The following is a 13,580-nucleotide window of genomic DNA, read 5'->3' on the forward strand; positions in this document are numbered from 1 at the left end:
ATTGAATTGGGCAGGGCACTGCTTGGCCATCCGCAGGAAGCTTTGTTTTTTCTGAATGAGTACAAGGCTTTCTCAGATTGGCTGTGGTGGAGATTGTCACATTACCCACCCACCTTTCCATCCCAGCTAATCAGAAAAAAACTTGAATTAGTTCAGAAAATACAAAGCTTCTTGTAAATGGCCAAGCAGTGCTCAGCCCAACTCGATTTTGTTCCAAGAGCGGTTTGGGAAAGCCCAATCCTGCTGCAGGAACAAAGTGTTGCATACTGTATGTAGCTAATGCTACATTCAGTTTCTACAGCACTCACAGCAGTTGTATCTGTTAGTGAAAGTAATAGTTTGTTTTGACCAGCTTGGTCTAAATGAAGTACGTTAAAATGACAGAAATCTGGAGTTCGGCTGTAAGCTAAACAAGCCCTATTGAACTTCACACAGCAGATAAAATAAGGTTGAACCCAAAAGATAAAATGGGCCTAAACAAATTTTATTAGGCATTAGAGTCCCTTGTTGAGATTTTTTCCCTATGACGTTCACCTATTCATCTGGATATCTCTATTATGGCCACCAGTGTATTCTGTACCTAACCTGATCTGCTTGCCACAATAAAACATATAAATTATGTTGTTTTGTTTGTAACCCCAACTCTGTATGGCAGTAGGCCAGGTTACTATACTTTATTAACAGGAGAAAATTTAGAGCAATGTTTCCAAGCTGGTATATTACAAATGTATCCAAATTTGTAAATGACAACATTATCCAAAATAAAAACAGTGAGAATATGCTTGCATCCACAGTAATTTATGCTGTAATATTTGCATTTGACTTGTTTAAGTGGTCTGTCTGTAATGTTTGGTTAAAGCATATTAAAAACTACTGATGGATATTACAATTGGCATTGTGTAGACAATTATAATCAGGTGGCTTTACTCTAGTATGCTTTTTGAAAGGAGTATCCCAAAATGCATATCTATGTCTATAAGAGTATAGTATCCATGCCTAAAGTGAAAGTTACAGGAAGATGTAAGGATAGTGTGTTGAATTAAAAAATCTATAGAAATTAGAATTTGATAATTTTTTACACCCTAAGTGAGATAATACACCTCACTTAGGGTGCAAAACCCTTTGATCCGGATGTGGGAGGCAGTGATATTAACTTGTTTATTACTGTATGTATTTGTAAGGGTCTACAAAAAAACTAAAAAACAAAAAAAAAAACAAAGTTGAACAAAAAATTCTCATTCATTTTGACTGGAAACTTTGCAAAGCTGCAGTGACCACCAGTTTTTTGAACATGTTCTTAAAATGGACATGATGGCAAGTTATTTTGCAGTGTACCCTTATATTAACTATAGTTTATACAACCAGAAACCTTAATAAGAAAAATGCCTTCTTGTCCTATTTGTGTATATACTTTTCCCACCATAGTGAGATACCTGTGTTTTCAAACATGCAAGAACCAGTACATAGCAGGTTCACACAGCTACAAACAGAACACACTGCATTGCAGCCCAATACAGACTATTTCCATGTATCTAAAAATAAGATTTTTAGGACAAAAATTATTCAAAATATCTCCTCTAGTTTGGTTTTATGGGCCTATAAGCATTTAATGCCTAATATTTTGGGGTGCATTACAGATTCGTTCTAAATGTAAAAAGACTTTGACACAGTGGTTAAATGTGGTCATACTCAGTACTGCTACACAATGCAGCATATTTCAAGCTACATATGAGAATTAGGAGGAGGGGGAGGGGAGATTGGGAAAGGGAGAGGGCTGGAGCTTTAGACAAATTTCTCCAGCCTCAGCAGTGGAAACAGCACTGATTGGTTATCTAGCTCTGCCCTTTAAAGGGGAGGGTCTTTTGATGATGGGTTAGTTTGGTTTGGGTTAAAGGTACCTCCCCAGAATTACACAGCTGTGGTCATTTTTTCAGTGTTTTTGTTTTCTTAGAATAATCTCTAAATATTCTCTATGTATATATGTATATTTTTATATACAGCGCGTACAAAAGGATAGTGTACATTGTCCTCTTCACAGTCGGGTTTGAGCTTCAGGAATATAAATCTCTATGCTGTCAGCACTTTCTGTGGCAGAGTTGTGCCGGTATGAGGCAGCACGTTTGGCTGCCAACAGCCTCTTCCTAGCCTCTTGCCTCTGGCGATCAACGGAGTCCAAAGAACGGTCTTTGACTGGATGCACTTTCTGACGGAGTGGCTTCTTTGGTATTGGAGGAGGAAGCTTCTTCTCCTCCTAAAATTAGAAGATGTAACAAAGACAGTTTCCAACAAAAAAAAAAATTCAAGCATAGTGGAGTAAATTGAAAGTAAAACTGTGGCCATGCTATGAACATTTAGGTATTTATTGTACACATTCTTAGCAAGCAGGAAAAAAATTAAATCCAAACCTTAATAGGCCTCAGTGGCTACAGGCACTTTAGTGTCTTCAAAATTCATGGCAGAAGCACTGAAGTCATTCACGTGATTCTCTCAGAAGCCTAGCTCACCCTGTTCCCCTTCCAGATCATTTGCTCTTTGATTATATTACAGCTTAGAAGGCTGAAAGTCAGTTCTTGGAAGGTGAGCATGGCAAACTGAACTGCTAAGACAGATGACTTAAATTACTTCAGACCATGGGTTCACTTCAAAGAAAAGTTGATAGCATACTGTAAATGCTACCGTGGAAATAGAAAAAAACAAAGTACTAAGTTATTTTCAGCCTTTGCAATTATAGCTGATAACATTAAAGTGTATCTATAGTCAAGACTTTTTTTAGTCTTGGATAGAAATCAAGACACAACTCTTACCTTGGTTTCCAATAGCTTCCATCCATTTTCCTTTAGCTGCTGCAACTCTGCAAACTTCATCCCCACATCTTCAAATGAAAGTTGGAGGAGATCCCAGAAACCTGCCAGGTCTTGAGAAGTAGGCAGAGGGAATGACGTGGGATCCTGAAGACCAAGTAAATAGGATTGCATAAGTGAAATTGCCAATTCTAATGTCTATATGCATAGATGCGTAAGGCCGGCCATAGATGGAGCGAATTTCTTTCCTGCAACCACAGGGATCGCATGTAAAAATCCAGCAAGCTGATCGCCTTATGAAATGCCACACTGTTATAGCCCCCGGTATCACCCATATTTGTTTGCAGCAAAGTGTTTGAGGAAATAGCTGTCATACTTCATTAATACAGAAAAACTTAATTACATTAAGAAAAACTTAATTTTTAATTGGGGCTATTTTGGAGTGTTTAGTCACTCTGTTAAGTTCCATCCTCCTGTATTAAATTGCAACTCCAAGTAAAAGGTTTTTTTTTAATTTTGAGTCTAAGCTGTCTGTGTCTATAGCTCACCTTAACATACATATTCTCTGCATCCCCTTTCACATCTTTTCCTTTTTTACTCCCTGGCAGACATTCATTATGTGACAACATTTTTAAAATGGTGACACACTCAAACAAAGGCTGTCTTAATTTCAGTCAATGGGGTGATTTACTAAAGGCAAACAAGCTGCTCACTTGGCAAGGGAATTTGCCCCAGAGTTTAGTTAATGTGATGAAGTTTCACGTTGCAAACAAATACCCATTCACTGACAAGGAAAATAAAAAAAAACTGCATTTTTGCTTGAATGTGAAATATGGAAGTCAGCAAGGCTTCACCTCATTCAACAAGCTCTGGGGCAAATTCTCTTGCATAGTGCAACTTCCTTTGAAAAGTGCACAGCCTAGTTGACTTTGGTAAATCAACCCCAATGTGTCACCTGGCTGATGTTTTTGGTTTATTTTACGCTGTGAGCATTAAGGGATGAAAGTAGACATGTGCAGAACGAAAGTATTGGTTTTGTTTCGCTACAAATGGATTCGTTAAGTTAAAAATGTTGCTCAGTTACATAGAATGATTAGTTTTCATAATTCATTTTGTTTGATTCAAAAATTTTCAATCAAATATTCAAATCAAATTTGATTCACATTCAATTCAAATATATATTAATTCAAATGGAATATCCGAAAATTAGTTAGGTACTACTTGTTCATAAACTGTTCAAATATTTGTGATTTTATCAGATAAAAAAATAAGTTTTCACAACATAAAAGCCTTCATTATGGCCCAACAGAATATGTACCATGAAATTATCTGTAAGTTATTATCATTATATTGTCAAAAAATAGTTGAACTACAAACGTATCAACATGTGCTGGACCCCAAACACCTTGATGCTATTCATGAAATACCACAAAATTCTTCTATTGGAAAATATGTTGAATCATGTTTTTTTATCAATTTCAGGATATTACAGTTAATCCGAAACAACAACAGACAGGTACCTTGTGCCAACAATATATCAAGACACACAACCTTTATATATTCTTCAGAAACTGAACTTTTAGAGTACAATGAGTAGTAAAGGTAGAAACGATTACTGTAACGCAAACTTACTGATGGCCTCTTGCACACGATACTCCTGTTTGGGCATCTACTTTTTCAGTAGTTTATTTTTTTAATGCATTTGCGCACATTCGCACGCATTTTCGCGCATATGCGTCTGCACAATTTTCACATGCACGTGCGAAAACGTATTCTCGCGGTTTTGTTCCGCACAATAAGTGGTCATATTGCATTTGCATGCATGAGGCGTAAATTACTGAGCAAAAATGCAGATTTTTCTATTTTGTTTTAACTGAAGAATGCATGGCTCTTGTTTTCGCGCCTGTGTGCATAGGCACATTACAATTAATGGGCTGTATTTTAGCTCAGTAAAAAAAAAAGCTGTACTGAGCTTTTTCAAGCTACAGTGTGCAAGAGGCCTTACTGTATCAGGCACATTATCTAAAATAACAACATAGTCACCTAACTTTACCCAGGAACGGCATAGTAACCATGTGAAAATCCTAGGTACTCAGTAGGCAGAAGATCCAATACATACAGCCAAAGTATTAAAGGACATATTTGCATGAGTATGTGATTCTAATATCTGATATAAGATTTCTATTGGAAATTGTGAGAGCAACATTGTGAGTTAGATAAAAATGTAATTACTACTGCTAACATGAAACTCACGTGATCGAAGATACTATCTTTTTGTATACCTTATGACACACATGCATAACAATTAAAGTTGTAGTAAAGTCATTTTTACAAAACTCACTGACAGGCAGGGTTTTTATAACAGAAGAGACCCTAAATCTCCCCCGCCTGTCAGCAAGTAATGTGATCTATGCACAGTTTAGACCACATTTACGGCCCACTCTGTGTGTCACAGCGTTATGACTCCGGTGCGCATACACGGGAGTGACGCCGCCCCAGAACAGCCAATCAAGTGACTGAAGATTGCAAACCCCGGAAAAAAGACTGGGCGAAGATGGGAGCTGCCAGGGACAAGGGAGAGCAGTGAGAGAGCTGCGTTTGTATGTACAGTGCCTTGAAAAAGTATTCATACCTTATGAAATTTTCCATATTTTGTCATGTTACAACCAAAAAAAAAAAAATTTATTGGGATTTTATGTGATAGACCAACACAAAGTGGCACATAATTGTGAAGTGGAAGGAACATGATAAATGGTTTTCAAAATATTTTACAAATAAATGGGTGAAAAATGTAGCGTGCATTTGTATTCAGCCCCCACCCGAGTCAATACTTTGTAGAATCACCTTTCACTGCAATTACAGCTGCAAATCTTTTGGGTATGTCTCTACCAGCTTTGCACATCTAGAGAGTGACATTTTTGCTCATTCTTCTTTGCAAAATAGCTCACACTCTGTCAGATTGGATGGAGAATGTCTGTGAACAGAAATTTTCTGTCTTGACACAGATTCTCAATAGGATTTAGGTCTGGACTTTGACTGGGTCATTCTAACACATGAATATGTTTTGATCTAAACCATTCCGTTGTAGCTCTGGGTGATGTGCAGTGTTAGTTTTCCTCCACACATAGCATTTTGCTTTTAGATCAAAAAGTTCAATTTTGGTCTCATCTGACCAGAGCACCTTCTTCCACATGTTTGCTGTGTCCCCCACATGGCTTCTCACAAACTGCAAACAGGACTTCTTATGGCTTTCTTTCAACAATGGCTTTCTTCTTGCCACTCTTCCATAAAGGCCAGATTTGTGGAGTGCACGACTAATAGTTGTCCTGTAAACAGATTCTCCCATTTAAGCTGTGGATCTCTGCAGCTCCTCCATAGTTACCATGGGCCTCTTGGCTGCTTCACTGATTAATGCTCTCCTTGCCCGACCTGTCAGTTTAGGTGGATGGCCATGTCTTGGTAGGTTTGCAGTTGTGCCATACTCTTTCTATTTTGAACAGTCCTCCATGAGATGTTCAAAGCTTGGGATATACTTGTATAACCTAACTCTGCTTTAAACTTCTCCACAACTTTATCTCTGACCTGTCTGGTGTGTTCTTTGGCCTTCATGATGCTGTTTGTTCACTAAGGTTCTTTAACAAGGCTCTCTAACAAGGGCTTCACAGAAGAGCTGTATTCATACTGAGATTAAATTACACACAGATGGACTCTATTTACTAATTAAGTGACTTCTGAAGGCAATTGGTTCCACTAGAGTTTAGTTAGGGGTATCAGAGTAAAATGGCTGAATACAAATGCACACCACACTTTTCACATATTTATTTGTAAAAATGTTGAAACACATTGATCATTTTTCTTCCACTTCACAATTATGTGTCACTTTGTGTTGGTCTATCACATAAAATCCCAAAAAATACATTTATGTTATAAAATGACAAAATGTGGAAAATGTCAAGGGGGATGAATACTTTTTCAAGGTATTGTAAGTCTGTCATAATGTACTAGTATAGACTTTACTATCACTTTAAGTTTAGTGTAGTCATTACAAGCATGTTATGCCTTCACTTATGCACACCAAACACTGCTGCCAGAATAGGGTTGGGGGTGAAACAAGGAACATTAAAAGGAGTATACATACAGTATCTCACAAACGTGAGTACACCCCTCACATTTTTGTAAATATTTTATTATATCTTTTCATGTGACAACACTGAAGAAATGACACTTTACTACAATGTAAAGTAGGGAGTTTACAGCTTGTATAACAGTGTAAATTTGCTGTCCCCTCAAAATAACTCAACACACGGCCATTATGTCTAAACCGATGGCAACAACAGTGAGTACACCCCTGTGAAGTGAAAATGTCCAAATTGGGCCCATTTTGTCATTTTCCCTCTGCGGTGTCATGTGACTTGTTAGTGTTACAAGGTCTCAGGTGTGACTGGGGAGCAGGTTTGTTACATTTGGTGTTATCGCCCTTACTCTCTCATACTGGTCACTGGAAGTTAAACATGGCACCTCATGGTAAAGAACTCTCTGAGGATCTGAAAAAAAGAATTGTTGCTCTACATAAAGATGACCTAGGCTATAAGAGGATTGCCAAGACCCTGAAACTGAGCTGCAGCACAGTGACCAAAACCATACAGCAGTTTAACAGGACAGGTTCCACTCAGAGCAGGCCTGGCCATGGACGACCAAAGAATTTGAGTGCACATGCTCAGCATCATATCCAGAGGTTGTCTTTGGGAAAAAATATGAGTGCTGCCAGCATTGCTGCAGAGGTTGAAGGGGTGGGGGGTCAGCCTGTCAGTGTTCAAACAATACGTCGCACACTGCATCAAAGTGGTCTGCATGGCTGTTGTCCCAGAAGGAAGCCTCTTCTAAAGATGATGCACAAAAAAGCCTGCAAACAGTTTGCTGAAGACAAGCAGACTAAGGACATGGATTACTAGAACCATGTCCTGTGGTCTGATGGGACCAAGATAAACATATTTGGTTCAGATGGTGTCAATCGTATGTGGCGACAACCAGGTTAGGAGTACAAAGACAAGTGTGTCTTACCTACAGTCAAGTATGTTGACTTGTACAATTTGTACATTTTCACTTAGGGGTGTACTCACTTTTGTTGCCGGCAGTTTAGACATTAATGGCTGTGTGTCGAGTTATTTCAAGGGGACAGCAAATTTAGTGTTATACAAGCTGTACACTCACTACTTTACATTGTAGCAAAGTGTAATTTCTTCAGTGTTGTCTCATGAAAAGAAATAGTAAAATATTTACATAAATGTGAGGGGTGCACTCACGTTTGTGAGATACTGTACATATACAATGTAATTTAACAGGATCCAATGAGTTAAATACTGGTAATGATAATGGTAATGGATTGGAAATTTACTATACAATATATTCTTATTTTATATTTGGTATAATTTATGCACAGTAGATTCGCTCCACTGCAGATCCGCTCCACTGCATTCAAAGTTGCATTTAAATTGTCTAAGGTTATCCTTACTTTTTAATATCCTTATAAATTATATTGGGTCTGGGATTAAAAATAACATTTCAATCTTTGCAGATGACACCAAACTATGCAGTGGAATAACGTCCTTACAGAATGTCTCCAATTTACAAGCCAACCTCAATGCACTGTCTAATTGGGCGACTATGTGGCAAATGTGCTTTAATGTTGATAAATATAATATTATGCACTTGGGGGCTAAGAATATGCATGCATCATACATACTAGAGGGAGTACAACTGGGGGGATCTGTAGTGGAGAAGGATCTGGGGGTTTAGGTAGATCATAAGCTCAATAATAACATGCAATGCCACGCAGCGGTTTCCAAAGCAAGCAAAGTCCTTTCCTGTATTAAGAGAGGTATGGAGCGATATCATTTTGCCCCTGTACAAATCATTACTAAGACTAAGGATATCGGGGAACCGGAGAAAGTGCAGAAAAGGGCAACCAAACTGATAAGAGCCATGGAGGAGCTCAGCTATGATGAAAGATTAGAGGAACTGAATTTATTCACTCTTGGGATGGGGAGATTAAGGGGGGGGGGGGGGGGATATGACCAACTTGTACAAATATATAAGGGGTCCATATAGTGAACTTGGTGTTGAATTATTCACTTTACGGTCAACACAGAGGACAAGGAGCACTCTTTACGCCTAGAGGAAAAGAGATTTCATCTCCAAATACAGAAAGGTTTCTTCACAGTGAGAGCTGTGAAAAATAGACTCACACCAGAGGTGGTTCTGGCCAGCTCAGTAGATTGCTTTAAGAAATGGCTGGATTCTTACCTAAATGTATGCAATATACAGTGACTGGGTACTGACATTTATAGGTAAAGTTGATCCATGGAAAATCCGATTGCCTCTTTGGGGTCAGGAATAATTTTTTTCCCCTGCTGTAGCAAATTGGATCATGCTTTGCTGGGGGGTTTTCGCTTTCCTCTGGATCAACTGTGGGTATAGGATTGGGTATATGGGATTGTTTGATATTATTTTTTATTTATTTATATGGACGAACTAGATGGACTTGTGTCTTTTTTCAACCTGACTAACTATGTAACTCACCTTCTCATCACCAAGTAATGTAATCTATGAAAATAAAGATGGTAGTTTTATTAGGGAAGGTTTTTTTTTTTCTTGACCATCCCTGGCTGGTTTTGACGGTCTAGTTTGATCCACTAGAGTTTGCTGTACCTACTATGTACGTACGCCACTGTTGTTTGTTATTCCCAAAATGTGTCTCACCTGCGTTGCTTGTAAGTTCTACCTACATTTGCCATAAAAGTTCTATGGCTGTACTGTTCTCTATTTGTCTTTACAGTAAAGTTGAACATAGGTGGTTTGAATCTTTAGATTCGAACCATCTATCAGCAGGATAATTGTACTCAAGTCGATCCATCGATCAAATTGGGTACAACCAGCATGTCTGACTTTTCATGCGATTATTGCCAGCGGCCATAGCTGCTAGCAAAAATCACTGTGAGTCCTACCTGCACCTTCCCAGAACACAATAGCTTCAAGGGAGGGATTCCCAATCAACACTGACTGTGTTGGTGGGGGAATCGAGCGATTTTCTTTTCTGCAGCCTGTTGCAGGAAAGAAAATAATTAAACCTTTAATACGAAGACTGAAACAGAAAAAAAAGAAGGGTCCCACATTATAAATGCATGTATGTTGATCTGGACACAAATGTGCTAAAATTATTCATTTACCAGAAATATTGACAGTTTGGTTTTTGAAACATTAATTTTCTTTGTATTAATAAGGTTTATTCAGAATATGTGAAGTGTTCTAAGGTATAAAAGAAATATATCAACATTTTGCTTTCTCTATGTACAGTACTGTGCAAATCTTTTAGACAGGTATGAGAAAATAACGTAATGTAAGAAAGCTTTCAAAAATATACAGTATATGTTACTTGTTTATTTTTATCAATTTAAAAAATGCAGAGTGAGCGAACAGAAGAAAAATATTGATTACGTCCCCTTTCACACTTGTGCGACCTGAAAATCGCATGATTTGCCGCAATTTTTGTCGCAGTTTTGCTGTGATTTTGCCTGTGTAATCTTGGACCTCAAGTTGCATCAAAATCGGAAAAAGTAGACCAAAGTAGTGCAGGAACTACTTTGAAGTCACTGGGACTTGAAGCACAAATATGAATGGTACTCATTGGAAATCATGGTGTATTCAAAGGGTATTAAAATATTGATTTAGGCCCCTTTCACACTTGAGCGACTTGTCCTGCGACTTGGGACTGCAAAGTCGCATGACAAGTTGCACAAGTGTGAAAGGGGCCTAAATCAATATTTGAATACCCTTTTCCTTCAAAACAACATTAATTCTTTTAGGTGCACTTGCACACAGTTTTTGAAGGAAATCAAAAAATCAGGAAATGTGAAAATCAGCAATAGTCAGCAATATGTTTCCATTTCAAATTTGTTTTCAAATTCAAATTTGTTTTGATTTCGAATTTGATTTGAATTTGATTTGACTCAATTATGGACGAAATTTAGTTTTGTTATAATTTTGTCTCAGATTCATTTAAATTCTTTCCTGTTGTGATTCGGATACATCTGAATATCAAAAAATGTGTCCGAATTTTGATTCAGAACGTAAGTAACTGCACATATCTAGCCACATAGTTCCATTTCAACTGTATAGTACGCCGAATAGAGAGTTGAGCAGTTCTCTCTATGTCAGTGAACAAGAGTAAGATTCTAGGTAATGCAAGCAGGGGAAAATAACCCTCTTCACTCCCATGTGATATAGGTGCTACAAAGGTGCCTTTCCACAGCTTGGAGTTTTTAAAATGGTGAGGGTCTACCTTTGAAGCCTCGCTAAAAACCCCTACATCCTTATTACAATGTGATGCCCAACACTGGACCCCAGTCACATTCAAGATGTGGCTTTACATATGCTGTAAAGAAAAAAAAATATGGTTCAAATTGCCAAGAAATGACATTTCATTGCCAGCTTTTTTCTTTTTTTTCTTTTTTTGACCTGCACATGACCCCTCCAAAGGACCCCTCAAATACATAGGGTCTGCTATGAATTTAAGGGGACCTTTGGAGGGGGTCAGTATGTAGCTAGCAAGGAAAAATAATTTGACACAATTTAAAATACTTTTTATACTTTGTAAACGTGAGTGCCATTGCAGCACTTTCTGTACATCACAGAGATGCACCCCATTTACAGGAAGGGTTAAGGCACCCCCCCCCCCCCCAGCATGTTATTTAAAGGAACTGGGCATTTTCTTTATCTACAACTTTATTAAATTTTAAAAAATCACTGGATTTTATTTTTCTCCAATGTTTATACATTAGTACATGTTTCCCAGGGCAGTACTCACCCCATGCTATTTTTATAAGTTCACACCCTCCCACAGACCCCTGCATTCCCCGGGCCAGGGATATGTGGATGGGGTCCTTATCCCCATCAAAATTGGGACGGGGAGTCTTGCCAAGGAGCCTCCACTGTCAAGGTTTCCTCCCCATGTGGAGGTCATGTGGTCCGATATGATTCAGGAGGAGGGTGCATACTGGCTGCCTCTTTCTTCCCTGGTTAGCCAGTCTAATATGGGTTTTGGTGGGAGAATCACACAATTCTTTTGTTTGCATTTTTGCTTGGGGCCCCCCAATAAATCCATAGAAGACCCTCATAAAGAATATGGTCTGGTATGGATTTTGGGGGGACCTCGCATCATTTTTTTTGTGGCTCCTCTTAAAAATCCATACCAGAACTCTGTCTAGGATAAGGGTCTGGTATGATTTTTGGGAGACACCTGTTTTTTGTCAGTTGGTAAATGTAATTTAGTGGAAATTTATTTTTTATTTTTTCTAAATGTCACTTTTGCTTTTGTAAATCCTACAACTGAGCCACTCCATGTGCACGTTAAAGGCATCCCCCAAGCATTTATTTAAAGGAACTGTATATTTTTTATGTTACCCATTTTTTTTTTGCATTGGTACCTATCTTTAATGACAGTGCCCAATTACCCAAGCCCTTTTTAACCAAAGACTGCCCTGAACAAAAAAAAATTAAATCACGGTGGTCACAAGATTATAAACCCCGTCCCGCCTCCCAGCATCCTACACCCCCTAAAGGCGGGTGGGTTAACCCAAAGGGTTAAAACTGCTGTATATCCCGTGCTTCAGTGCATGTATAGTTGGTTGTGCTCTGCTACCTGCTGAGGTTTCCAGCTCTGCAACTCATGTTCAGGGTATCTACTTTTAACTATCAAAATCTCTCCATTTTCTATGTTCTTCTTTTCTTTTTCACTATTACTGTAATCATGCTGATTATCTTACTGGCAATGTTATACAGTACTGCTGTGCTGTAATGTTATATTGTTAACAAATAAAGAATATGTGTCACTTTGTTATTTCATGTCCATATTTGGTCAATGACACCACCCGGGATGACTTTCCACTTTTACATTCCAGGGCATAGACTGGAAGCTGTTATTCGTATTGAGCAGTCATCGAGAACAGATTGTTTCAGCAGCTGGCAGATTTGATTCATCATGGTTGGCATGGATCTGCATCGCTGGATGACATGATTGAGTATGGATTTACATTGTGGGACATTTTCAGACTGCGTTTAATACCAGAACAGGCCATTATGAGTACCTCGTAATGCCTTTTGGCCTTTGTAATGCCCCGGCAGTTTTCCAGGAATTTATTAAGGATGTCCTCCGAGATTTATTGCAGTTATGTGTGGTGGTTTATCGTGATAATATCCTCATATTATCCAAGTCCCTGGAGAGCCACCACACAGATGTCTGTCATGTGCTTCAGAAACTAAGAGAGAACAATCTCGATTGTAAATTGGAGAAGTACGAATTCCATCGTCAACAGGTTAAATTCCTGGGCTATGTCATTTCCACTGCTGGTTTTTTCCATGGACCCAGAGAAACTTTCAGCAGTCCTACAGTGGCCCCGACCCATGGGTTTACATCCTCTGCAACGTTTTCTTGGCTTTGCCAACTATTATCGGTAGTTTATTCGTAACTTCTCGTCTCTTTATTTTTTTTTTTTTTCAAATAGCAAAATAGAAAAAAAAAGCATACAACATCATAAAATATGTAATATCTTATAGTACAAAAAACTATTATTACTTTATCTTCCCTCTCCCCCCCCCCCCACCCTACACCCCCCCCTCCCTACACCCCCCCCTCACCCACACCACTCAATCATTAATTGTACATATGCTTCTATTAATTGCATAGCCACCTGGGGGGAAAGAAAAATCACCTCTAGGGGTAGA

At 38.5% G+C, this 13,580-nt stretch overlaps 1 protein-coding gene across 6 annotated transcripts in view; it reads right to left on the bottom strand.

The window, feature by feature from the left end:
• Positions 1 to 528: 528 nt before the first annotated feature.
• Positions 529 to 13,580, bottom strand: part of DLGAP3 (DLG associated protein 3) — a 623,552-nt gene continuing 610,500 nt past the window's right edge. For all 6 annotated transcript variants that reach the window (XM_073615583.1, XM_073615577.1, XM_073615578.1 and 3 more), the window contains 2 exons: positions 2,805 to 2,948; positions 529 to 2,251 (listed from right to left, as the gene is read on the bottom strand). In XM_073615583.1, coding sequence (XP_073471684.1) covers positions 2,033 to 2,251; positions 2,805 to 2,948 — 363 coding nt within the window. In that variant the 3' untranslated portion in view covers positions 529 to 2,032. The remainder of the gene's footprint in view (positions 2,252 to 2,804; positions 2,949 to 13,580) is intronic.

Source organism: Aquarana catesbeiana, linkage group LG02, assembly GCF_042186555.1.
Source record: "Aquarana catesbeiana isolate 2022-GZ linkage group LG02, ASM4218655v1, whole genome shotgun sequence".
Taxonomy (NCBI): Eukaryota; Metazoa; Chordata; class Amphibia; order Anura; family Ranidae; genus Aquarana; species Aquarana catesbeiana.